The 27,155-nt window shown below is 32.2% G+C and overlaps 1 protein-coding gene across 1 annotated transcript in view; it reads right to left on the bottom strand.

Annotated features, from left to right (window-relative positions):
* The window catches only part of LOC132737850 (uncharacterized), a 128,171-nt gene that overhangs the window by 50,532 nt on the left and 50,484 nt on the right, over nt 1-27,155 (bottom strand). Inside the window, exons 55-88 of the mRNA XM_060725210.1 lie at nt 26,766-27,077; nt 26,219-26,551; nt 25,724-25,858; nt 24,909-25,094; nt 24,408-24,548; nt 23,530-23,724; nt 22,913-23,047; nt 22,306-22,491; nt 21,855-21,992; nt 20,219-20,407; nt 19,456-19,587; nt 18,501-18,830; nt 17,977-18,168; nt 17,477-17,608; nt 16,488-16,676; nt 15,536-15,667; nt 14,797-14,982; nt 14,140-14,271; nt 13,625-13,810; nt 12,897-13,037; nt 12,051-12,245; nt 11,467-11,604; nt 10,662-10,853; nt 9,772-9,900; nt 9,195-9,371; nt 8,577-8,701; nt 7,712-8,336; nt 6,632-6,952; nt 5,939-6,127; nt 5,269-5,580; nt 4,747-4,875; nt 4,039-4,356; nt 1,339-1,521; nt 204-356 (exon numbers count right to left, since the gene is read on the bottom strand). Of these exons, the coding sequence (XP_060581193.1) occupies nt 204-356; nt 1,339-1,521; nt 4,039-4,356; nt 4,747-4,875; nt 5,269-5,580; nt 5,939-6,127; nt 6,632-6,952; nt 7,712-8,336; nt 8,577-8,701; nt 9,195-9,371; nt 9,772-9,900; nt 10,662-10,853; nt 11,467-11,604; nt 12,051-12,245; nt 12,897-13,037; nt 13,625-13,810; nt 14,140-14,271; nt 14,797-14,982; nt 15,536-15,667; nt 16,488-16,676; nt 17,477-17,608; nt 17,977-18,168; nt 18,501-18,830; nt 19,456-19,587; nt 20,219-20,407; nt 21,855-21,992; nt 22,306-22,491; nt 22,913-23,047; nt 23,530-23,724; nt 24,408-24,548; nt 24,909-25,094; nt 25,724-25,858; nt 26,219-26,551; nt 26,766-27,077 (6,888 nt within the window). The remainder of the gene's footprint in view (nt 1-203; nt 357-1,338; nt 1,522-4,038; nt 4,357-4,746; nt 4,876-5,268; nt 5,581-5,938; nt 6,128-6,631; nt 6,953-7,711; nt 8,337-8,576; nt 8,702-9,194; nt 9,372-9,771; nt 9,901-10,661; nt 10,854-11,466; nt 11,605-12,050; nt 12,246-12,896; nt 13,038-13,624; nt 13,811-14,139; nt 14,272-14,796; nt 14,983-15,535; nt 15,668-16,487; nt 16,677-17,476; nt 17,609-17,976; nt 18,169-18,500; nt 18,831-19,455; nt 19,588-20,218; nt 20,408-21,854; nt 21,993-22,305; nt 22,492-22,912; nt 23,048-23,529; nt 23,725-24,407; nt 24,549-24,908; nt 25,095-25,723; nt 25,859-26,218; nt 26,552-26,765; nt 27,078-27,155) is intronic.

The raw sequence follows: 27,155 nt of genomic DNA on the forward strand, positions 1-27,155 counted from the left end.
GTATAGAGGCGAGGGCAGATAGTCAAGTTGTGCAATTTAGCCTATGTTTTTGACTACTTTTTTCTCATTTGACATAACTGGATAAAACTGTCCAAATCATGTCTGTATCTGTAAATAGCAGACTTTACAGCTTCAGATTTCATAATACTTTCCTATCAACAATGAGGTACTCTTTCTTCTTTTTATTTAAGGAAATATGTTACCTGGAATCTGTTTTCTTCTAAGCTGTCAGTGTACAGGGGCGTTTTCAGGTAAACAAGCCCTGAGCTCTCCAATATATAGAAGAAATCCAAACCTCTGTTGATATTGGGGTTAAAATTATCATTTTGGCGGATAAATGAGTAGCGTACAATATCCTGAAAAAAAAATCAAATCACCACATGATTATAACATACATATAACCTTAATTGTTGTTGTTTTAATTCTTTTTGTCTCAAGAGTAAAGATACATTATAATTATAGGAAGTATTTAGGAATATAGTCTTAATAACTGGTTAATAAATCCATCAAAATGTATTTTATTGTATGTTTGTTTGTTTCATTTTACGCCTTTTCCCAACAGTATTCTAGTCATATAGGTGGGTAGTTTCCTAACCATCGTTCCTGGAGAGTTACACCAGTACTAGACTACCTTCCTCCATGCTAAACTACCAAAGCATCTCCCGGGGATCGAACCCACGCCAGAGAGGTAACTGGATTAGAAATCATCGACTCTAACCCTCGACCACGGAGGGGGTTTGTTTGATTCTACGCCTTTTCCCCAACAGTATTTCAGTCATATAGGCCGGTAGTTACCTAACCATCGTTCCTGGAGAGTTACACCAGTACTAGACTACCTTCCTCCGCGCTAAACTACCAAAGCATCTCCCAAGGATCAAACCCACACCAGAGAGGTAACTGGATTAGAAGTCATCGACTCTAACCCCTCGCCAACAGAGGTTTATTGTATAACAGTATTGGGGTAGGGATGTACTGAATGGATATGCATATTGACCTGGCTCTAAATACATGTATGTGTCATATGTGTGTGTGCGAGTTTATTTATACTCGCCACTGGTTGCCCATTGGGCGAGTCCTCATTTCAGATTTTAGAAGATAGTGCAAGATACAGAGATGCCCAAATTCCAGTAACTGCTCCTGGTTCTTTAGCATGAAAATTGTTAAGGCACTCTCATTAAAGACTATTTAGAAATTTTAGTTAGCCAGCTTAGGAATCGAACCCACCATGTTGACATAAGTTTCACACTTTAACCGACTGAACTATGTCGACTGGCTATGTGTCACACATGGCTACATAACATTTAAATAGAAGGTAAACAAACTTCAACACAAACTTACACTATCTGGATCTGTCGCAGTAATATTAAAGATGCTTTGTCCTAGTGAGAAATATTCTGATATTGTAGTCTGGTATGAGGTTAGTTCAAACACTGGAGTGCTGGGATTACGAATAACCTCTATGGTAACAGTTGCCGTGGCTACCAGGCGAGGTGACAAACTGTCATAAGCTGTCACAACCAACTGTTGAGAGAAAATTGTTATTTGATGTTGAAATTGTTAAAATAAGATAAAAATGAAGATATGCAAACATGTAAACAGCAGTGCAGGTTGAGAAATTGAATAATCTACTGGTTTTGGTTCCAACTAACCTTCATCAGAATGATAAAAAATTTAAATCTTTTATATATAGTTGGAGAGAAAAGGATAATGCTCAGTTCAAGTTTAAATGCAGTTCAAATGCTTAGTTAAATAATAACCAAGACCTGAGTATGCCCAAGTAATTAATTACAAAGCATTTTGAATGATTATCCATGCATTATTGTACAATAATGCAAGAAAATAAAGTTGATGTTTTTATTTCTTTTCTAACATGTATATAGAAAAAAGAAAAAACAAGAGCTGTCGGTAGGACAGCACGCTCGACTATTCTAAGTGCTTGATGGTAAAAGAGCCTTGCATGATAATGTTAAATTTTCTAAGTTCACAAAAGGGCTATTTTTTTTATAAATTCATGTTATAGGCCTTGAGAGAGAGTCTTATTATACAGTATTGGCTTGACTATTCGGAAGGTAATGTCACAAGGGTGTTTTATTGAGTATAATAATACTAATTACCTATGAATACATAAAATTGGCAGAAAAGGAACAAAGGCTTGTTATTAAGATGTTTTTTCAAGTAAATCACTGCTTTATTATTATGAATGCATAAAATTGTCCCAAAAAAGGCACAAACCCTTCAATAGTTATGGAGATAACAGTTTACAAGCAAAACTTTATCATGAATTTCTAAGTTGAAAAAGGGGAGAAAAATCAGCCTGAATGCAAGATAAAATTATGAATCTTTGTCAGTGACCTACAATTATGGCCCTAAATGCATATGTGAAGTTTTAAATAAATATCTTTAATAGTTATTGAGATTTGTAAAACTTGCATGTAATCATTAACCAAGAGACTAAATAGAAAAGGGGATATGAATCAGCCTAAATGCAAGATAGAGTTATGGAACTTGGTCAGTGACATACAATTATGACCCTAAGTACATATATCTTTGAAGACCTTTAACCAAAATTTCTAAGTTTAAAAGGGGCAAATAATTCTGCAAATATTGCAGGCTGAGTTATGCAATTTTGCAAACTGATGTACATTGTTACTATAAAAAGTATTTTAAATTTCAATTGAATATCTCAAGCAATAATTAAGATATTTGACTTTACAAAAAAACTTTAACCAAAATTTCTAAGTTCCAATGGGGCATAATTCTATCAATATTGTAGGCAGAGTTATCCAACATGTCAATCTGATGTACCTTGTTACTATAAATAAGTATTGTAAGTTTCAATTGAATATCTCAAGCAATAATTGTGATATTTGACTTTACAAAACAACTTTAACCAAAATTTCTAAGTTAAAAAGGGGCATAATTCTATCAATATTATAGGCAGAGTTATCAAACTTGTCAATCTGATGTACCTTGTTACTATAAATAAGTATTGTAAGTTTCAATTGAATATCTGAAGCAATAATTGAGATATTTGACTTTACAAAAAACTTTAACCAAAATTTCTAAGTTAAAAAGGGGCATAATTCTGTCAATATTGTAGGCAGAGTTATCAAACTTGTCAATCTGATGTACCTTGTTACTATAAATAAGTATTGTAAGTTTCAATTGAATATCTGAAGCAATAATTGAGATATTTGACTTTACAAAAAACTTTAACCAAAATTTCTAAGTTAAAAAGGGGCATAATTCTGTCAATATTGTAGGCAGAGTTATCAAACTTGTCAATCTGATGTACCTTGTTACTATGAATAAGTATTGTAAGTTTCAATTGAATATCTCAAGCAATAATTGAGATATTTGACTTTACAAAAAACTTTAACCAACGCAGACGCCGACGCGGACGCTGACGCCGACGCCGGGGCGACTACAATAGCTCTCATATTCTTCGAATAGTCGAGCTAAAAATATGTTGAACTACACATTTTTCACGATGTCAATTGGTTTATTGACAACACATCTATTGTCATATGACAAGTAAGCATTCCTTTCCTATGCAATGCATACAACATGTAAGTAAAAAATAAAATGAAGAGTGTTGGAATAAAAAGTGTTGGTTTAAATGAATTAGAGGTTAATTTTCAAAATGAAGTAAAATTTAAAATCATGTTACAGGTTACATTTAGTGAAAAAACACTTTCTATATAATATAGACTCAGAAAAAAATTGGAGTGTACTTAACACAATTATGCACTTATTTCAACTTGGAGCACATTTAAAAACAAACAATAAAAGATAAGTCATGTATTTAATAACTTCGGTAAAAAAAACCCAACCCAATCAATAAGAAAATTTGGACAGACATGTCTTAATCTTGAGATCACTTATCTATACATCTGAAAAAAATATTTTGACATAGTGTAGAAAGGAAAAAATAAAATGAAATCAAAACAAAATGGGCCACTTACAATCCTTATTATATTACAATCTAATTTCTAATGTCAGGAGTAAACCTATATTAAAATATTGCAAATGGTTTACCTCAAAGTTTGATGTTGCTGTGGAATCCGTCCTCAAATTATTACGTACACGTACTTGACCATCATCTGAATCCACGGAGAAGTAGAATGCGGCATTGAAATTACTGGCCAATACATCGTAAACAATTTGACCACGCAAGTCGTTGTCTGTAGCTGTTACTCGATAGATGTTGTCACCAACCTGGCGGTTTTCTAGAATATTCACACTGTACGGGGTGTTGATGAAAATTGGTGGGTCCTGATCACGTACTACCGTGAAACGACACGTTCTTGAATCGGTTCGCACTGGGTTGCTCTGATCACTTACAACAATTGTAAACTGTATAAAACAAAGAGTAGTTCAGATGCTTAAGCAACATACTTGTGTGTACCTTGTTGAATCAGTAGGGGCTAGAATAAACTAATTGCAAGTCATTTCAAATATTTAAAATCTCAATCTTATATCCGATATTAATCTGCATATAATCATAATAGACAAACTATATTTGACATGAAATTAAATATCTTATTGCATAAAATCATACTTCTACAGGATCATTGTTGCCTAAATTAATGTCAAGATATGATTGTTATTTTAACTAGCACTTATATAATGTAAAATATCTAAAATGTGTATGGAATATAATCAATTTGTCTCTTAACAATTCAGACAATACTTGATAATTTTGCTACCTAGAATAACAATTTACAAAATTGATTCAACTCTTACCTGGAACTCAGAGACCGATGTAGATGTCAGCAGATTTTTCAGGAGAATGTTACCATTTTGAGGGTCAATGAAGAAGTATTCCTGGTCAACTTGGTCAAAATTTGAACCAAAGTAATATCTCAACACATCCTAAAATGGTAGACAAAGATCTTTTACTCCCTTTACATCTTTTACTCCCTTTACAATCTTTTACTACCTTTACAATCTTTTACTCTCTTTACAATCTTTTACTCCCTTTACATTTATCCTCTTTCAATTTGAAATTATTCAATACTTAATTCATTTGATTTTGCTATCAAAATGTTAATTTTAAAACTATTACAATACAGAAACAGAATAAAGTTTTGTCTGCTTGAACAAACAGGCAAATCCAAGTTCATTAAGATTAAATCTTATAAAATTTCAACTGAAACTTCCTCTTCTAAATTTAATTCAAAATGTCAATCTACGTTTTCATATGTTCAAACAAAGATTGATATTTAATCACAAATACTTTTTTAAAAAAGTGGAAAAAATACACACCCCATCAGCATCAGTGGCAGTTGAGTTGTACACTAAAGATCCAATTGGGTTATTTTCAGTGACTGTAGCACTACAGACTTGGTTCACAAACAGTGGACCATTTGGATTCCTGTTAACTGAAATAGTTGCCGTGGCACTGCCATACACATTCGGGTATGCTGTATCGTAGGCCAGAAGTCCCAAATAGTAGACATTCGACTGTAGCGCATCTGTGAAAACTGAATTCTTCAATCGGATTACTCCAGTAACAGAATCAATTTCAAAGAACTGTGGAGCTGGGTAAATTCCATTTGCTAGATATCTGATCTCGCCCTGTTACAACAAAATATAAACTTAATGATGATGAACGTATTACAGTAAATCAAGATCTGTCACAGTAGTCATTAGATGGGGATTTTCTTATTATTAAGACCTCAAAAAATTAGGCAGTTGATAAATAATTTGCAAAAATCCAGCGTTTGATTTGAAATTACCAAAATTTATTTTAAAGGTGTACAGTACATTACTTCTGAAAAAATTATTTTTAGTCTAAAAATTTGGTCTTGATATGACAAAACAGAAAAAAGTTACAGGACAGTGTTTCTTTTATTGAAGTGAATTTGATCAACTGTATTCCAGTCTGCCCATGCACTGATGTTATTTAAATATGGGAAACTGGTTAAATACATACAACAAGATCTTGATCCGTAGCAGTTGTCAACTGCACAGTACTGTTAATAAGCTGGTTGCGGTTGATGACTGTGTTGTAAGGAAGTCTGGTAAAGACTGGTGGGAACTGATCCCGTATGATCAAAATACGGGCTACAGATGTTCCACATTGTTGATCAGTTCCTCTGTTATCACATGCCACCAATCCAATCTGAAAATATGTATACAACAAGCATAATTCTGTATTCTTAATAATACATTCACTTCTTTTACATTTTTTTTTTTTGCCAAAGAAATTGTTAAATTTTCATTATGAAAATCTACATCAACCTATTTGAACAAGAAAATAGTGAATAAATAATTGTCATTGTATAAATAGCATAAATATTTTATTCATTAATAAAAACAAGCAACAAATACTAAAATATAGCGTCTACAGTTTCCATAATATAAATTCATGTAACAGACTCAACCCAATATGAATTTGGTTAATCTAATGCATTTAAATAACAAAACAAAATACAACACCACAGTTCAATCTTACTGCAGAGAGGTCTGCCGACTAGCATGTCTATACACTGGTAGAAAAAGGCAAGTCTGGAACCAAGTTACTAGCCTTTGCCACCAGTATAGAGCCATACCAACCAACACATATAATTATGCCATCTACGTTTCAACAGGTAAGGGTTAAAAGAGGGTTATCACAACCACTTACATTGTCTTCACTTTGAGCTCCTTCTGTAAGTGGTTTTTTCAAGTAAATGATTCCAGTATCTGCTCCAATGTAATAGTATTCATTTGCACGATTTGTATTTCCAAACTGATCTCCGCTTATAGAATATGTGATCCTATCTCCATCTGAATCAGTCGCTGTTACACGCAGAATTTCAATGCCAAGCCCGTAGGTTTCTGGGATGGTTTCGGTATATGTTGGGAAGTTGAACGTTGGTGCAAAAATATTACGTCGTACAGTAATAGTTACATCAGCAAAATCTTTATTGAGTGGATACGCAGAGTCGTAGCATTCAATACGAAGCTAAAAACAAAAAGGAATTAGAAAATTATAATAATTTAGTAACTGGATATAAACATCCATTGAAATATGTTATATTATACTTAATGTTGTCACTGACTCAAAATGTGCAAAACAGAATTGTAAAATGTCATAATGGGAAAAAAAACTTAATTCAACATGATTAAAAACATTGATATTAGTGCAAAACATTAACATTTTAAACTGAAACACTCTCCAAAAAAGATTTAAAAGTGTTACATCTACAGTATATAACATCTTGCATAAAAAGTTTTTAGAAAAAGAAATATAGTCAACAATTTCCCCTCCAAAGTACATACAAAATTTAAACAGCCAAAACAGAATCATCCAAACAGTGACAGTAAAAAATTAAATATGACCAATGATATTTAAAGATTTGTAACAATATTTAATTGAGCCGCGTCAAGACAAAACCAACATAGTGGTTTTGCGACCAGCATGGATCCAGACCAGCCTGCGCATCCGCGCAGTCTGATCAGAATCCATGCTGTTCGCCTTCCAACCCTATGACAAGTAGAGAAACTGATAGTGAACAGCATGGATCCTGATCAGAGGCGCAGGCTGGTCTGAATCCATGCTAGTCGCAAACCCATTATGTTGGTTTTGTCATGACGTGGCTCAATTAAAAAAAACCCACCTCTATAAGCTTCATAAAATTTAAAATATCACAAACCATCTGATATCAATCCTTAGAATAGATAAGCAAAAAAAAAGAAAGACCTATCATAAAGAAAGACTTACTGTGTAAACAGTACCAGCATGCTGTCTCAATGCAGCTGTATCATAAAGGAATACATTTCCATTGTCTGCATTAACACTAAAGAAAGCAGATCCTACGGTATATGGCACCGTCTGATAAACAATTCTGCCTCGTAGATCCCCATCAATGCAAGTCGTCTGCCTAATAGTGGTTCCGTTAATGTCAACTTCTCGGACAACACCGGAATAAGGTTCTTGTATAAATTGTGGTGCTTGCTGATCTCTCTGTATTTGAATGAAGACATCGGCCAGATCTGTCTTCACATTGACCCTCTGGTCACTTGCTTGAACAGTAAATCTGTACTGATCCTCGCCAATATTGTACATGTATTTACTCAAAGAGATAACACCCGTGGATGGATTCAGGAAGAAAAACTCTGATGCCTCCGTGCCATCAATTACTGTATAACGAATAACATCGTTATCACGGTCGTTGGCTGTAACTTGAAGGATACTACTACCAACAGCGAGGGTGTCCTGAATAACATCTTGATAATTGTCTCTGGTAAATATTGGTGGGTTAGCATTACGAATCACAGTGATGTTGACAAAAGCAGTAGCTACCTGTTGTGTAATTTGTCCTTGTGCAACTGCCTGGATTTGTAACCTGTCCGGAGAAGAATCCAAACCATTAAAATTGATAATACAATACAATGCTTCAACATGTTCAGTAAGAAATTTTGATAGAAAAGTTATAAACTTCAGTTAGACAGTCATATTGTCCAAGTTTAACAGATTTATTCAAATTTTTGATAGGATGGTCTCCATTGTTCAGTCTATTAAAAATAATTTGTAATCAACAAAAGAGTATAATTATCAGCAGCAGTTAAACAAAAATATCACTTACCTATAGAAGGTCAGATATGAAGGGTCAGTTCGGAGATCTCTTCGTACAAAAATGTTTCCAGTAACTGAATTGATTGCAAAGTATGTACTACCTGGTTCATAACCAATGACGCTATAAACAGGTGTCTGAAATTGTTAAACATAATTGTTATTACATAATTTGTAAAGTTGTTTTGGTTTTAATTTTTGCAGGTACTATATTTACAGTATCGAGTCAATGATGAGCATATATTCTATTTCTATATTTATACTACCATGTGATAGCTGAGTATCAAAAATCGAGACTTCTAGAAATCAAAACTTGAAAATAATCAATACAATTAGCATCACAAAACAGTTGGTTTGCTTTAATTCCTAAAAAGTTACTAGATAAAACCATTTCTTTTTTTTTAATTTAATTTCATTCAAATACCTGTTAAGAATTTGATAAAACATAATTTACAATTATGTAAATCAAGCATTCTGTTTTATAAAAGTATTTTACTTTAAGTCATTATGTAACATGTAGTAAACATGTTTTTAGGAGAATAAAATAGGATTCATAGAGTACGGATGGGATGAGAAAATATGAGGAATATTATAATATTCTTATATCTTAGATACTATTATCATTTCTTACCCCTGGGTTTGCAAAGGCTTGAATAATTGTACTGTTCACATTTTCAGTCTCTGGAATGGTTACAGAGTATGTGGCAAGGGTGAACCTGATTGCATCTGTTTCACGAATCACATTTACATTCACGGTTATCGAAGTGAACCTCTGTGGAACGCCACCATCTTGAGCACGAACGGCCAACTGAAAAATGTCAGCAAATTATAATATATCAGTGATTTGAATTGTCAAATTAATGCTGAGTTCAAGTTCATATGTATGTGTTTAACTAATGAATTTCCCAAAATTGAATTTTACTTGGTGTATATTTTCACATGATGAATATTTATTATGATAAATAAAAATAAATTTTAAAATTTACAAACAAGCCACACAAACACGAACATTCAGTAATTATTTATTGCAGACATTTCAGCTAGATGTCTTTGTCAGTGCAAAACATAATAAAATTTTTAAAAGCTACGTCACAACGGAACACATGTAAACATGCGAAACACGTTAGGGCAGTTATCAGAAATTTTTCTATGAGAAATTTTTCTATGACAAATATTAACTACATATAAATATTATAATGACAAATTACCTGATAAAAGTCCCTGTTTGTATTAAGAACTGACCGTTGTAGAGTTATAACACCAGTGTTAGGATTAACGAAGAAGAATTCTGCATCGAAACTATTCTGATCAAAGTACGAGACAACATTCTCTGGAGCCTGAAACATACCACATTGTATTACTTTATATTAATCTTGCAAACATAATTATTAAGTAGTATAATATTCAACCCTAATCAATTACGGATACTACGTAAAAGAAATATTCGAACACATTTTGTAAAAAACAATTATTTGAATATATTCCAACATAGAAAACTAATATTCGAACGTAAGACAATAATTTATAAGGATAACAGAACAAAACTCAGTGCAAGGATATAACTGAGAACATAATAGGTTGCCAGGATTGATACAAGTTACCAGGTAGTTCAAAACCTCAGAGTTGTTCTCCATCGCAAAAAAAGTGGTGTGAAAAGAGTATGTTTAAGTCTGAAGCATAAGTCGTGTACACTTAATTTGAGGAACAGGTAACTTTTCAAGTATAGTACTTGAAGCAGTAGAAAACAAAGTTATTACAGGGGGCTCAAAACCTTAATTTAATTATAGGATCTATTTTTTTTTAGCAGAAATTTCATTATTATGGGGTTGGGTTTACATAGCACCAACACAAAAGTCATATTGCAACTTCCCAGCTTAAATGCTGGAGAAAGAATTCAGCTGCCCCTCTGTGCATTATATCTGGCACCCGAGTAGAACCTCCAATGACCAACGTTTTGTTATAACAGAAAAACACAAATTATGTAAAATATTAATCTTGATGACTAAATTTATGAAACGCTTTGTAGGAACCTATTATCTATAACCATATTAAATTTGCTATAAATAATTGTATATGGAAATAAACCTAAAGCCCTCACCTGTCTATCATTGTCATAAGCATCGAGGTCAAATATAAATTGTCCGACGGGAGCTGTTTCCTGGATAGTCACAGTTATTACAGCAGATGAATGATTGTAGATGGGACTAAACAAATTTCTTAGAACACTTATCCTTACAGTAGCTGTGGCTGACCGAGACGGGAACCCACCATCGTACGCACGGATTCGAGCCTGTAATTATCAAATCATAAAAATTATAATAAAAAAGTAAAGAGTTGTATATTGCAATGTAAGCAGTAACAAAAGCCAAATTATTGCAAATATTTATTTTACTATGATTTCAAAATCAAAATTCATTATTTATTGCATTTTATTTTGCAATACAGTTGTGTGTTTCTTGTTTCTTTTAAATCAAATGTTTTAACCAGTGATTCAAAAATGTTCAAGCTTATCTTTTATCAGACTTCTTAATAATATAAAACTTAAGCACTTATTGAACCGAGTTTGATTTAAAGCACAATTTTCCTATCATCAAAAATGATGGCTTTATAGAGAATAACATGTTAAATAGGCCAAATGACAATTCTAAATCACACCAAGAACCATATTTTTCCAGTTTCCATTTTTGGAAGTATTCAATACCAATTTTGGTGAGATCGTGTCATCGTGATGAAAATTTTCAGCTGGTGAACCTGAAGGTTTTAGCCTCGGCAGACTATGGGTGTGCAGGCTGGCCTGGCTCTTTAATGGTGGCAAAAGGCTTATTACTTTCTGTTCCAGCAAGGTAGGTAATGTTAAGTTACCACTGAACTCCATTATATACTTTGGTTTAAAACATTCTTACCACAAATAATGTTGTACTGTCAAACTCTAAGTTTGTATTGGCTCGAAGTCTGATCAAACCGGTTGTATCGTTGATGGAGAAATAAGATGGTGCCGAGTCGTCTCCAATCATCTCATACCGGACCACATTATACGGACTCTGAAAAATGAATAGATAAAATGTAGCTGGAAAGATCATGTATAGAATCAATCAAACCGAGTCTGCAATTTTCATGCAATTTTGTTGTATTTAATGCTTTCGAGGGATCACACTTTATTCAGATTTTTAAGTACACATTGTTCATCTATTTCTGGACAACAATCAAGGTGTAGACTGGATTAAAGTTGATTAAAACAATTACATGTATCACAACTTGTTCTATGAGGCAAGGGAAAATGAAAAATTTAGGTCATGTAAAATTTACAGACCTTCAACAATTTTAAGATGTTAAACCATGTCATAAGAAATATTTCAATTATTTTGAAAACTGATAATCAAATATATACAAATGAGCATTTAAAATGATAACCTGCACGTAAACAAAAAAAGAATTAAAATCTTGAAATAGCAATCTGTATTTAAAAAAAGAAAAGAAAAATAGTTACTGTGTTATCTTGATCAGTTGCTGTCGTCTGGAAGACTGAGGACAAGGCTGGGTGAGTCTCCTGAATCTGTCTAGAATATGGTTCATTGACGAAAAATGGCGGGAAATTGTTCCTTATTACAGTAATCGTAATGTCAGCCAAAATGTTGGTATCAAGTGAGTTTGGTTTCCCAAGATCATAGGCATATCCTTGGAACTGAAAAAAATTCATGTTTTTTTTAGATAATAAAAAATTATGAACTCTTATAAAGGATTAAGAGTAAAGTACTTCATAAATGTATCTGGTAGTTTAGTTATGTAAAAGATAAACAAATCAATACCTAATACAAACAAATTTTTATTATCCAAGTCAAAAGACTGAATAAAAAGATGGTTATTGTTCCTTTTTTTAAAATCTGTTTGGTTTAAGCCACACAAACACGGTAAAGGTCATCCATGGTGACTCTCCAGCTTTACTGGTAGAGGAAGACCTCAAATGTCCGTTCGTGAATTATTTCAGACATAAGTGGGCATCCCAGCAGAACCACCAATGTTCAGTATGCTAGTTGGATAGCTTCCAGACATGTAAGGATTTAATTCCTGACATGAAAAGATCTGGGGTCCCTAGCAGGAGTCCTACAAATATATCTACCTATTATTTATTACAGCTAAGTACACAATGTATCACCATTTAAGTTGGAAATTTGTTTTTTTTTTTTGTTTTTTTTTAACGCATTGCCACCAGTGTTGTAAATGATAAAATGAATTATAGACAAATATATCAACATTGCAGCATAATCATACAACATTACGTACCTATTATTTGGGTCTATCTGTAACATTAACTATATAATACATGTAAACTCACTGTATATACTTGACGGGCATTGGCATCCAAGTTGTAGACGGATCTTCGCAACATCACTTGTCCACTTACATCATCTACCATAAAGTAATCAAGGTCCTCCGTGTCACCACGTAATTCGTATCTTACAACATTATGAGGGTCCTATAAATTAAGATAGCAAAATTAAGTGATTTTTTTAACAAGATAAAAATATTTTTACTCGTGAGAGGAAGTTTTACGAACTTACATCAACATCTCTCAGTTTGAATATTTATATAAATTTTCATTAATATACTTCCCAATTAAACTATGGCATGAAGTTTTATAAAACTGCTTCCATGGTATCATTTTTTGTTTTATACAAAGACTATCATCTACTATCATATTCTATGTCGAAATATTACTTTAGACAGCTTCTTTTAATGGTAGTCATTTAATGATTAGTAAAACATCACTACTCTGTGTACAGGTCTCATCGAGTGGTTAACCAACAAGAGCAAAAGACTAGGCCTATACCATCTTCAAATATATCATCAGATTATGCAGAAACAGAAAATCTAGGAAAAATCTTTAAAACAATAATTTTTTGTCAAATTTAACAAAAATTAGCCTAATGCTGTCTAACTTGCCACACTATTGTGCTCTGTGGACATTATGAATGGCATGGAAGCCTATTTAAAAACAAATCAATCTTTCAATATGAATCTGAGGTTTCATAAAATGACTAAAGTAGTAAATGTAAAACATACTGTGGTATCAGCGTCAGTAGCAGTAATTGTAAGAATGGATAAACCAACAGCTTGTGTCTCTAGAATAGTTCGACTGTACTGTCTAGGATTAAACACAGGCGGGAAAAGATTGCGGTTTACGCTGATCACTACAACAGAAGTGTCAGACAAACGTGGGTTGCCACCATCTTGGACTCTCACACGAACCTGCAAATTAAATATAAAATGATCTTTTATTTATATACATTGTATCTATAGAATTTATCGTAATCATGTCTTTTGTTTAAATTTTGTATGCCGCAGACGCAAATTAATTTTAATCATCTTGCAATATTTTAGCTTACATTGCTTACATAAATTATAAAAAGCTAAGATACAAACACATAAGTCTACATGTATCAGTAAATTATATTCATTTGCACATGTTACTTGATAAATACTAAAATCATCATTTGGTAACAATGTGCTACATAGATAGTCAAATATTTGTCGAAAAATGCTAATTGTTAAGTTCCGAGTACGAGGTAATGCCTTACATAATAAGTGTCCGTAGCATCTCCAGAAATAGAAGACTGTAGTGAAATTCTGCCAGTAAATCTATCTATTGTGAAGAACGTTTGTGCATTTCCATCACCAATGATGTCATATTCCAGAGAGTTAAATGGTGCCTGAAGATTCAAGTACATGTACATTGTATATAAAATTTAACATGTTAAACAAATAAAACATTTCTATATCTATAATAAAACTTAAAAATCTAAAATACATGAATATAACGGATGATATTCATAATAATTCTGAATATACTCTATTGAAATTATGACTGAAAGAGGTACTTAAAACTTACAGGTTAAATGCCAAAAACAGTTATTTATATAATCAGGTTTTAAAGTTACACTGTCACTTTTAAGGTCATAAAGGGATTCTCCAGCTGTCCATGTTGAGGAAAACCAACCTCAGATGGACCCTACATCTGTAATAATTATAAGCTGTACAAAGACAAAACTGATACAGCTAGATTCTATTACTGATAACACTTCACACACAAAAAATCTTTACTGAACACAATATATGAATATATGTAAGAAATTTCTGTATAAGTGCTGGCTGACAAAACCAACTAACTAGACCTATATTTTTAACATTGTGAATCATTTTTTAAATGTTAAAGTAATGATCAACATTTACAATACCTGAATATCTGCATCAGTAGCTGAAACAGTGTAGATGATAAGGTTAGTTTGTTGGTTACGATCGATCACTCGTGAATAAGGTTCATTGATGAAAACAGGAGGAGCCTGGTTCCTCAGGATGTTCACAATCAACAATGCGGTTCCCGATTTAGCCGGTGATCCACCATCATATGCTATCAGAGATACCTGGCAAATCAAATAAAAAATTTAAAAAAAAAAATTTTTTTATCAATTTTCCTTAAAGTGTCCAGTTACAAAAATGTACATCAGTTATTCTCCAGAATTATTCAGACATACATTAGTTATTCTCCAGAATTATTCAGACATATTACATTAGTTATTCTCCAGAATTATTTAGACATATTACATTAGTTATTCTCCAGAATTATTCAGACATATTACATGCATATGTCAACCAATAACAGGGTTAAATATTCAGGTATTTATAGATCTAAATGTATACAATAATTAAATGAATAATCAACTTATACTGTATGTGCTGCCTTCATTTGGAAAGAATAAGCAACAATATTTTCACTACAAAAAAAACCACAAATGTACAGTAATCTTTATTGTATAAAAAAGTGATTGAATACATGTATATTAACCTTTGTAAAACAAACAAATACAAGCATTTCCCACTTTCTGATTCTAAGAATTAAGACATGACCGTGGTAGCAAAAACAAAACCTACTCTTCTTTTAGAAAGATAAATAAAATCATTGAAGAGAAACCTTACGTTATATTGGTTTATTGATGTTCCAACAATGTTTGTTCTCAGATATATCTGTCCAGTGGATGGAGTGGCGAAGAATAATTCGCTGTTCTGTGATCCAGAAACTATGTAGTAGCCAACAGTATTGTAGGGTTCCTTTATTATCAAATATTTTATTAGAAAATTAGGTATACACAAGATCAGTTTACAAGTTAAAAACAAACAGAATCACAGAAGTGATAAAAATACATAAGAGATTCTAAATGTTTTATAAATAAAACAAAAATTAACATATCTGTAAAAGTTGTAAACTGGAATTTCATTACATCTTAAAAATATATCATAGTTCTTTTTGTGGATATTCAACACACTTTCTCTTTTATAAATGGACAAAAGATTAGCCCTAAACTTACAATTGTATAATGAACAGGACTTGCTTTGAATTATAAACAGTCTGTTAAGTGGCTTATTTAAGTATCATATAAAATATACAATATAATAAATATATAAAATATACTGGTGTGGCTGGACTTTATTCTGATATGGCTATAATCTATACTGGTTTGGGTAAAATCTATATTAGCGAGGCTGGATCTTTTCTGGTATCATAAAACTATCAATGTTGGTAAAATATTTAATAATACAGCAGAACTTCAGTAAGTCAAAGTTGAAGGGCCTTGAGTAAAAACTTTGAGACAATTCGTAATGTTTATTTTCAAGGGCAATTTGAAAAATAACAGTTACAGCATTTTATCACATGTGAATGCATACAAGGGCTGTTAGAACATAAGACTGAAATTAACACCTGTCACACAAGTTGATCGGATATTTCGACTTGTGTAAAGGTTTTTATAAAGAATATATAGGAGAAAAATATGGGACTTTCTTTTCACTTTGACACATCGGGAAAGTTCGACTCATAGAAGTTCTACTGTATATGTGAATTTAAAAATGTAATAAAGTATAATGAGCCTACCTGGGTGTCACCATCAGTAGCTGACACAGTGTATACAGGTAAACCAACATTATGAGTCTCAAGTATGGTGGTCTGATAAAGGTTATTAGGAACAAAAGTTGGTGCAAACTGGTTACGTTCTACATATACTGTCAGTACAGCATCTCTTGTACATGGAATGAATCCACCATCACTTGCCCTGACTCGGATCTAAATGATAAAATGCTAATTACTTTCAACAATGGTAAGTATTTTAAATGCAGCAGTAATATACAAAGTTCTGAATCTCATACAAAGATTGAATAATGAGCTGAAACAAGACGATCCTGGATGTTATATTTGAGAGCTTCATGCAAAGGTTCCTAAATATGAAATATCCCAGATATTGGTAAAAACTGACTGTGCTATTGGGAAAAAAAGACATTAAAGGTGATGTATTCATAGAACCACCATCTGGCAACTACAAATTTGTGCAGCATAAAATGTTTCATATAATAATTAATACCCTCCTAATAACTTTATTAAACGGACCTGTATAATTTCTAGGAAATGTAAACGTTACAAATAATACTTCAAAGACTTCATTTATCATAATATTCAAAATATAGATCTCTAATATCCTTTCTTGAAAAAAGAAATTAATAAAGCAAATCTTTCTTTGATTATTTCATTAAGACATTAACAAGGTTCATCAGGAGCTTTTTGAAATGCCCCTCAAATAAATGTTAAATCTACAATGACCAAAGTAACACCAATGGTGATTTTAATTACTTTACTACTTATTATCACAGCATGTAAATCCTGTGGATTTTGTTGCTTTTTTTTTTTTTGTTTTTTTTTGGTTTGTTTTGATGTAACATCAACACAGTAGAGGTCATATCGGGACTTTCCAGCTTTACTGGTGGACGAAGACCTCAGTGGCTCATTTTATGCATTCATTCAAGTAAGAACTAACACCTGTGTAGTACTACTGACATTCGGTATCAAACTCTATGTAACACTTTACTTACTCTGTACAGAGATTCACTATCTGCTATAAGACCGTTTGTCTGCACATAAATGAATCCACTTGAATCTATTCTGAACAAAACAACTGCATTATCATCACCAATCAGGCTGTAAGATAAAGTGCTGAATCGACCCTGTCAAAATAATATTTAACTTGATTTAATTACGCAATTACTGAAAAACATACATAATTCATACATGTATTTTGATTTATTTCACAGAAGTTAAACTATATTTTGGATGCAGATAAAAAAGTCATGGACATTTATTTATTGAATGAAAATTTAGGCAGAAATCGCACTTTGTTGAACTGTTATCTAGAGCAGAAACTTTAACAAACTTTTAAATTGTAACAAAGTTTTAGAAAAAAAAAAAATCTCAACTGATTTTATCATTTTAAGATGTCACAAAAGCATATTGTTTCATGTGAAAAATATTAAGAATTAAGTAATAATTAAAACCTTGAAAAAAGGAAAATAGACTTAATAAATAAGTAACTTACAGTGGCATCAGCATCTGTGGCAGAGACATTGAAGATTCTCACATTAGTATTCTGAGTACGTGGGATTGTAATTTGACCGGGCAAGTTGTTAAATACTGGGCAATTGTTGTTTCTTAGTACAAATATCCTCACTGTTGCCTGGTTGGCACTTGTTCTCGAAGGAACACCAAGATCGTATGCACGCACAAACATCTAGATAATGACAAGATATTGGCTTGTTACTTTTTGAAGTGAATACATCATTTTCTATATACAGGTAATTTTACAATTTTACATTAGTTAAAAAAAGAAAAGAAAATAAGCAATTGTTATTTTTATACAGTTATGAAGTTGTTCTTTTCATAAACTACACCTTTAGCTATATTGCGTGTACAAAAATTGATGAATTAAAAGCCGCTACTGCAATTTTGTAAATTAAGAGACTTCAAAGATGTTTTAAAATTTTAATAAAAAATAAAGCTTTTGTAATTAAAGTACATCTTGAGAAACATTATTTTCTTAGTAAGCCATAGCTTTTAACTTACAGTAAACTCTGACTGTAGGAAGTTGTCTTCTCTAAGGGATCGTCTAACATAAATCACACCATCATCAGGGCGAACAGCAAAGTACGTTAGAGCATTACCAGAGTTTGATCCTACTGCTTCGTATCTTACAACATTGTGTGGATCACGTACATCATCATCGGTGGCGAAAACACGAATTATTTGTTCTCCAAGTATCTGGTCCTCAAATATTGTAACATTGTAATTTAGTGGATTAAACTCTGGGTTGAATAGATTTCTGTTTACTGTAACTGTAAGTATAGCCGTGCTTGACCTTGAAGGGGTTCCTCCATCATTCACTTGAAGTCTCACCTAATGAATGCACAAGAGAGCTCTATTTTACATTTTATTATTTTTTTTATAGGTCAAGACACTCTGACACAAGATAATTCAAGTTCTGCATGATGAGAAATGATCCTATATGCAGCTCTATGAACTATTTCAAAAACAGAGCTCACATCTGGATTCAAACATTGATTTGTCAAGAAAGTTGGAATCAACTTTAATCAATATATTAGTTTTCAAGCTCAACAAAATTATGAAGAATTTTGAAGAATCGTGATTCCAAGCTCTATTGCCTATGTATACAGACTGTAGAATTTTGTTTTCATACTTCTGAAAACATTTTTTATCTGTCTAATTAAGTGACTTTTCTAATAATGCAAGTTAAACAGTTTTTCATATTTCTTTACATTTCACATAATTATATTACAGCAGCCTCCTAAAAAATCAATATAAACAACTGACTTAAGTGAATTGTCAAGTTCTTGTATGCATATGCAGCAAAATATTATAGCACCAATATTTAAAAAAATGTTCAGTTTTCATTAAGATAAAAGAATAATGAGAGATTTTCATATTGAGAATGCCCCTTAATTTGGTGGCTAGGGGAGGTAATAATTGCTATGTGAAAAGCATCTATTAATAGAAATCTTACCTGGTATGAAGTGGCAGTGTCAAAGTCAACTCTGCTTGTTAAAGTAACATCTCCAGTGGCAGAATTGATGGCAAATCGACTTGGGGCAGTGTCATCTCCTATAATGCTGTAGCTAAGTGTATTGAATGGTGCCTAAAATACAGCATTATAACACTTTAAATTTGATAAAGTATGATAAAATGCTCTTTGAATTTATATTTTTCAAGGATAAATACAATTAAAAGGTCGATGAATATTCATTTTAAATTGAAGGACATAATATTATGAAAGAAAGGGTCAAGGAATTTATAGTTTGAATTTCACGAGATATACAATAAAAGGGTTGTAGAATTTGTAGTTTAAATTCAATGAGATACACAGTTAAAACAGACAATGAATTTTCCAAAATATATATAATAAAAGTGTCACTAAAAAAGAATTTACAGTTTAAAGACATACACAATATAAAGGGTAACTGAATTAATAGTTCAAAGTAAAAAATATGATAAAAGGGTCAATAAATATTTAGTTTAACTTCAAGGAGATATATGTCAAAAAAGGCATTGTCAAAGTATTTTGATCTAGTACATGTATCAATGGTCCTCGTTGACTTTACAAAAACTTCATGCAAGGCACTTCCACAATCCATGAGATCTTGACATAGAAAATCCACACAAGTTAAATACAAGTTTCAGATAAAATAAAATTAAAACAATAACGCTATTTCACAAGCTTACAATAATTAATATCACTATTTCACAAGCTTACAATAATTTAAGTTTACCTGTGTATCACGATCACTGGCTGTAGTGTCATAAACCAACTCTCCTACACCGAAATTCTCATCAAGTGTCCGGAAGTATGGCGCATTTACGAAGAATGGCGGGTTGTCATTTCCAATCACAAATATTGTGATGTTCACTTCTGCACCAGTAAGTTGTGGTTCACCCAAATCGTAAGCCTGTGCACGCATCTGGTAAAAATATAAAACAAGTTTATTACCTTACATCTTTAAATATAAAATAACGACAGAAGTAAGAGTGTAAGTTCTATTTTATGAGAATTAATTATGCAAATGATCAAGTGCATTTTTAAAAGAATATCGAATTTAACACTTAACCCTTTCCCCCATGAGCATATTGTGAAAAATGGCCGTTTTCACTGAAAAGCCTCCTGTTACAAGTTCAAACTGCTATGAAACTATGAAAAATGCTTCAATTCTAATCAAACTTGGTACAAATGTTGACTGGACCATTGCCTTTGTAACGACATGCTCAGTCTCTAATTTCCTGTTACCATGGCAACGAGGGTACATCTCAAAATTGCCAAAAATCACTATTTTGCCTCGATTTTTTCCATCAAAATGTATTTCAAAGGGCTGCAACTTTTCAAGGGATTGAGATAGAGTCAAAGGCTTTTCAGCGTTGGTTAAACGTTACATTATGATCGACCTGGGGTCATTTTTAGCCTCTCACAAGTCCAAAATTTTCTTGGCGATGAGGGGGACTCCGCCCCCCTTCAAACCCCCCTAACAGAAGGGGGCACATCCCCCTTCTGGCAACCCCCTGATGTATCTTTTGGATGGGGGGCGGCGCCGAAAAAGTGCTCAATTTTTTTAGCAACATTTCTCAAACGAAAACTTATGTTTGGGGCCCAAATAGGACATTTTTTCACTATTTGAGGCCCAAAAAAGGGTGGGGGTCGAAAGTGCATTGTTTCGCGTATATATGTGGTAAAGGGTTAATAACTTGGTATTTGCCAGGTTTTTAGATAACAAAGCAAAAAAATTATCGAACAAAAATGTAAATGGCAGAGAAGGTTGAGGGGCTGTGGCAAGAATCAAATGACAAATGCTTATCCTAAATAGTGAAAAAGTAAAAAAAATCTTCATAGAGGTCACTTATTCTTCAAAACTGTCAAATTTAAATCCATTTGTCAGTTAGTTTAATAAAGTTGAGCATGGACAAACACTGCTTTTTTTCTAGGACAAAAACAATAAAATAACACCAATTGCATCTGTATTGGGAATATCTACTATTTACATGGGTGCTAGAAAAACCTTACACCCTTATGTGGGCAAGTCGGGAGCTTTAAATGATGTCATTCCCACGCAGTGTTTACGAATGAATTGCATTGTTAGAATGACATCATTTTTTCCTTATGAAAGAAGTTGTAAATTCATAATACACTACTATAAGATAAAAGTCTAAAAAAAAAAGTTTTCGTAATTTCTTTCTGAAAAATGATTAATATGTCAATCAAACACCCGCTGTCGTCACAGACACAAATATCTAGCTCTTTGGTTACTGTTAACCAGAAACTCGGCAGAGCGTCGTTACCACCGTAAACAGTTACCTTCAAGCTAGATATTCAGGTCAGTACCAGAAGCCAGTGTAAGAAACTAATAAAATATAACTTACAAAGTAGAATGAAGCTTCACATGGGGCATATAACAAGGACCTGCGGAGAGACAGTTCTCCTGTTACAGAGTTGATCATGAAGCATTCCAAGTCTTCCGCATCTCTTGTAAGCCTGTACCGAACTGTATTGTGAGGAGCCTAAAATAAACATGAAATTACAGCAACCTATACAATACTGAAAACAAAGATGGCCTTTTGCATTATAAAAATTATGTATCATTTTTTAAATTTTCATCGATTTCAGTAGAATGATGCACTGCTATTGGTCAATAGTTGATAAATTATTTGGTTGAATATTTAATAATAGGCATAAGAACTGTTGGAATATAATCAAAATTAAAAGTTAGTTTAATAAAAATATAATTTCAACAATTAATACAAGATCAATAGCTTATCCTTTGAGGTGAAATTAAGTGAAGATTTTTTGAGCAATTTTAGGACAAAATGTTACCAAAGGATCATTATCGCGTGCAGTTGTAGTCAAGATTGTGTCCCCGAGGTTGAAGGTCTCGACGATTGTAGCTGTGTATGAGTTGTTGACAAAGAAAGGTGCCTGGAAGTTCTGTCTAACACTGACTTGACATACTTTGTATCCATAACGAGCAGGGGCACCCAGGTCACGTGCTTGTACACGAATCTGATGTAAAATATACTTCATATGATAATGAAAAAGGAAAATTATTTTGAAGTCTACAGCTTGCACTTGATGCAATAAAAAAATGGAAATTCTAAGATCCAACAATGAAAAAAAGCAAGACATACTATGTTGGTTAACAATGCTAAAAAAAAATGCATGACAAACAGCTAATTTCTCAAACTGATTTGTAGGATTTCAAAATTTTAAAAATAAAAGTCATCAAAATAGATTTTACACAACTATATTGACATAAATGAAGAAAAAAATGTTTAAAGCACAATTTTTTTCTTTAACACAATTGCAGATGAAATTCTTTGAAACAAAATGTGAAATTTTTTATCGTTTTTTTTATCTTTTTTTTTTTTGGGGGGGGGGGGGGGGGGGAATGGTATTTCATTAAATGTTCATAAGTTTTACAAACCCTGAAAAGTTCAGCACCAGCTGATGCCAGATTTCCAACAACACTGATTCGACCATTGACCTCATCTATTTCAAACAAGTTGACAGCATTGTCATCTCCAATTATGTCATAACGTATCACTCCAAATGGTGTAGCCTGAGCAATAGATATTCAATTATAACAAAGAGATATTCAATTGTAACAAATAGATATTCAGTTGTAACAAATAGATATTCAATTGTAACAGGTTAGCTTTTAAATCAATATTCTCTTTTCATTTATTTAATAATCTATCATTTAATATGCAAATGATATTCATACCAAGCTGAAATCTAACAATTTCAAAAATTAAAATTCAAACCAAACATTAACAAGAAAAATCGGGAATGGACCAAATTACTGTTCTATGAACTTATGGTTCAATACTTTTTCTTTCATAAAGTATTTTCTATGTATTTGAAATGTACATCTTGTAAAAAAATAAGGAATAAAGTTTAACTATGTTTTAACTAACTATACAAGCAAAACGGTGTTCACAGTTTGGGACATGTATAATTAAACCCCAAAAGATTTGGATGCTTTTTTAGTCAATAATCAAAGCACAAAACTTAGTACATGTGTAATAATAATTCACTCACATTACTGTCACCATCTGTTGCTGTCACAGTGGTCAAGAAGAATTGGTTATTGTTCAGTTGTTCCAATGTCACGTCACATGAAGCATCGTTAAACACTGGGCTAAATTCATTGCGAATTATATTTACAGTAACGAAGGCATTTCTTACAGCTACCTTTGGTGAAACCGGGTCATCGTCACGAAGAGAAACTTCAAGCTGTGTAATGAAAATAACCAATTATTCTTGCATAAATAAAGTTCCTTACTTAAGCAAAAGTAAAATGAATAACCAGGAGCTGATATAAAATAATGTTAATAACCACTTACACTAAAGCAAATTGAAAAATCATATGATCTCGTACAAATTCTATTTAAAACCACTTTAAAACAAAGTGAATAATCTTACATAAAAAAAGATCATTAGAATTGGTACCCATTGAAATTATATCAAAACAGTCCTTAACCTCATATGCTAAATATGAATTGTCAAAAATGTAAATGTGTTCATAATAAAAATACACAGCATCTGTTCAGTTATATTCAAAACAACGTTTTCTGTTTTATTATACTATATCCAGGACTTGTATCAATGAAATATTTTGTCTAGCAGTTCAATATTTGCCTTTTTTTCTTCTTCAACATTTAGAATTCATATATAATCACATTAAGTACAATTGCAGTACAATGTACATCAATTCTCAACAGTCCAGTCCATAACTAAATGTAACTTAAATGCATGTTAATAATATTTTTCTAAGCCAATAAAAAATTCTAATTTCAAACATTTAACTATAAATGAATATGCCTAAAATAATGTTCAAATTTATAATGTCTTGTATCAAAACTGATATTTCCTGCATGTTACTGATTCATAACTAAAACTTGTAAAAGGCAACTTACCACAAGGGTATCAACTGCGATCTGAGTTAATGATTTACGAACGTAGATAGCTCCGTTATCTACAGACACTCCAATGTATTCCGCAGCAAGACTGTTTCCGAAGTTGTTTACAGCATTAAATACAAGGGTATTATATGGATCCTTAAATAAGAAAATAAACAGTATTGAATTACATAAAAGGAATTAAAATTTTCATATTTTATGAATCCAGTACAATAATTTCTGGCTAATTTTATAATTATATGGTAAATAATAAAGAAAAAAAATGTTTTCTTTTATATTCAAATACCAGTTTAAATGGAATTTCAAAAGAAACGACCTAAAAAAAAGAAAAGAGAAAGACTGTTTAAAATTAACAATAACACTTTAAGCTCCTTACTGTGTAAATTCTAAAACAAAAATTTTCTTTCTGTGTAAATTCTAAACAAATGAATTTATTGTGCAAATTCTTAACAAATGAATGTCTATTGCGTTAATTCTAAACAAATAAATTTTCTTTACCCTAATATCTTGATCTACAGCATTCAGCGTGAGAATTGTCACTCCAAGCTCCTGAATTTCATTTACAGTGACCGTGTAATTCTGTTGGTTCCATGATGGGGTATTAAGGTTTCTTTCTACATCAACAAATACTGTAGTGGTAGCGGACAATCTTGGCGTACCCCCGTCCTGTGCTAATACTCGAATCTGGAGTGAACAAATACCTTCACATTCAAATCTGATCTATTAAATATAACTTTAACTAGAGTTACATGTTGTTTAGAAATAAATCTGACTGTAAATCTATTTGTCGACACATTTTACATCAATGTCATAAGTGTGTGTCCTTAGGTATAAGGGCTGAACTTGAAAATATTCAAAACAGTTAATTAACTGTATTTGTTTAAAATTATTTTCAAGCATTTGTATTACTGTATAGAACCATGTAAAGACTTTAATTAAAGCTGTGTTAAATGTGTTTTATTCTTTCAAATAACTCGTATTACCCAACACCTTCTCAAATTATTCTGTAAAATGAATAATCAAACATAATAATACTTGAATAATTTGAGTTTCATTTAATTTATAACAATACTCTTTCGAAGTTGTTAAAATTTTTCTTTAAACTCTTTAAAATATTAAAATAGTACAGTAAATCATTTTGAACCAGTACTGGAGGAAACTGATATACAAGTACTTGGTGTTGTCATCAACTTCATTTAAAAACATGAACCATTCTGTGGGAGCAACATGTGAACCTGCACCCAATATTCTCAAGCACTATAAGATTAATAGTAAAGAAAAAAAATTAATGAAAAGAAAAACAAAGTAAATACCACATAGAATGAATTAACTTCATTGATAAGTCCCTGTGAACTGGTGGATATTATTCCACTAGTTGGGTTAATGAAGAATCTGTTCTGTGAAGTATCATCTCCAATAATGGAATAGGTCACCTGGTTATAAGGGGACTGAAAACAAACAATTTTTATAATACAAATACAATCTATACATTAAAAAAATTTTGATTACATGTACACAACTTTGTCACATGGGATATCCATTTGATGTGAAATCAGATATACGTCTTGTGCTTACATTTGCGACATTATGTTTTTGTATATAATTCTTATAAATTGCGTAATTATTATAACCATAGTAACAAATCTGTTTAGAAAGTGCATTATGCTGTGCTGCTTTAATTGGTGTAGTACCACAAACAAAAACCAGTTTTAAGGCGCGGGAAATCTTAACTTATTTACAACATTACAACAAATAGTATTGCCATAATACAATGTGATTATTGAGAAGAGAATAAAACTGGAACATACCACAGTATCAGCATCTGTGGCATTAACATCAAACACTGTAAATCCACTGTTGACCGTGAACGGTATAGCTATCCTGTATGGGGTGTTTTGGAATACTGGAGGGAATAAATTCCTCCTCACGTTGATGGTTACTTGAGCATTCTGGAACGATGTCCTTCCACCTCCATCGGTGGCAATCACGGCAAAGGTGTATGGAGTAGTATCCGAGTTATCGTTGTAAAGTGGGATACGCACTCGGATGTCACCAGTGTTTGAATCAAGTTCGAAATATGTGTTCACCAGATTGTTTGCATTGAAGTTTTGGATAGAGTAAGTTATAGTGTTCCAGGGTGTCTGAAATATTCAAGTAAACATTAAAGAAAATTTGTAAAAACAATAATGAAAGGTACCTGTACACTGTTCAACATACCATAACACTTCTCACTGCAATATTACTTCAACTACATTGTTTTACAAGTATGTTCAATACAAGACACAAGAAAAGACACCTTCATAAGACTGAACTGCTTATACATGTAAATGATCAATGATAAGGGAAGTAACTTACAACTCTATCATCATCAGTTGCGGTTACTCTCAAAATAGGGAAGTTTGTACTCTCTGTCTCCAAAATGGTTTCTTCATAATTTCTGTCGACAAATTGTGGAGAATTATCATTTCTATTAATGTTGATTATAGCAGTAACTGTGGCACTTCTTGGTGGAGATCCATTATCATATGCAACAATTCTTCCAACGTAAAAATTTCTATTTTCTTCTAGGAGAGATCTTGCTACAGTAATTTGTCCCGTTGTACCATCAAAGTTGAAGTATGTGGATGTTCTGTCATCTCCAATCAGAACATAGGTAAGATCTTGGTTCTGGAAAAAAAAAGAGCGAAACTTTTTATAAAGAATTCAGAACTGTCTATTTTCAATTAGCAAGATGTTGATGATAAA

Source organism: Ruditapes philippinarum, unplaced genomic scaffold (assembly GCF_026571515.1).
Source record: "Ruditapes philippinarum isolate M1 unplaced genomic scaffold, ASM2657151v2 ctg125_1_1_1_1, whole genome shotgun sequence".
In the NCBI taxonomy this organism is placed as follows: Eukaryota; Metazoa; Mollusca; class Bivalvia; order Venerida; family Veneridae; genus Ruditapes; species Ruditapes philippinarum.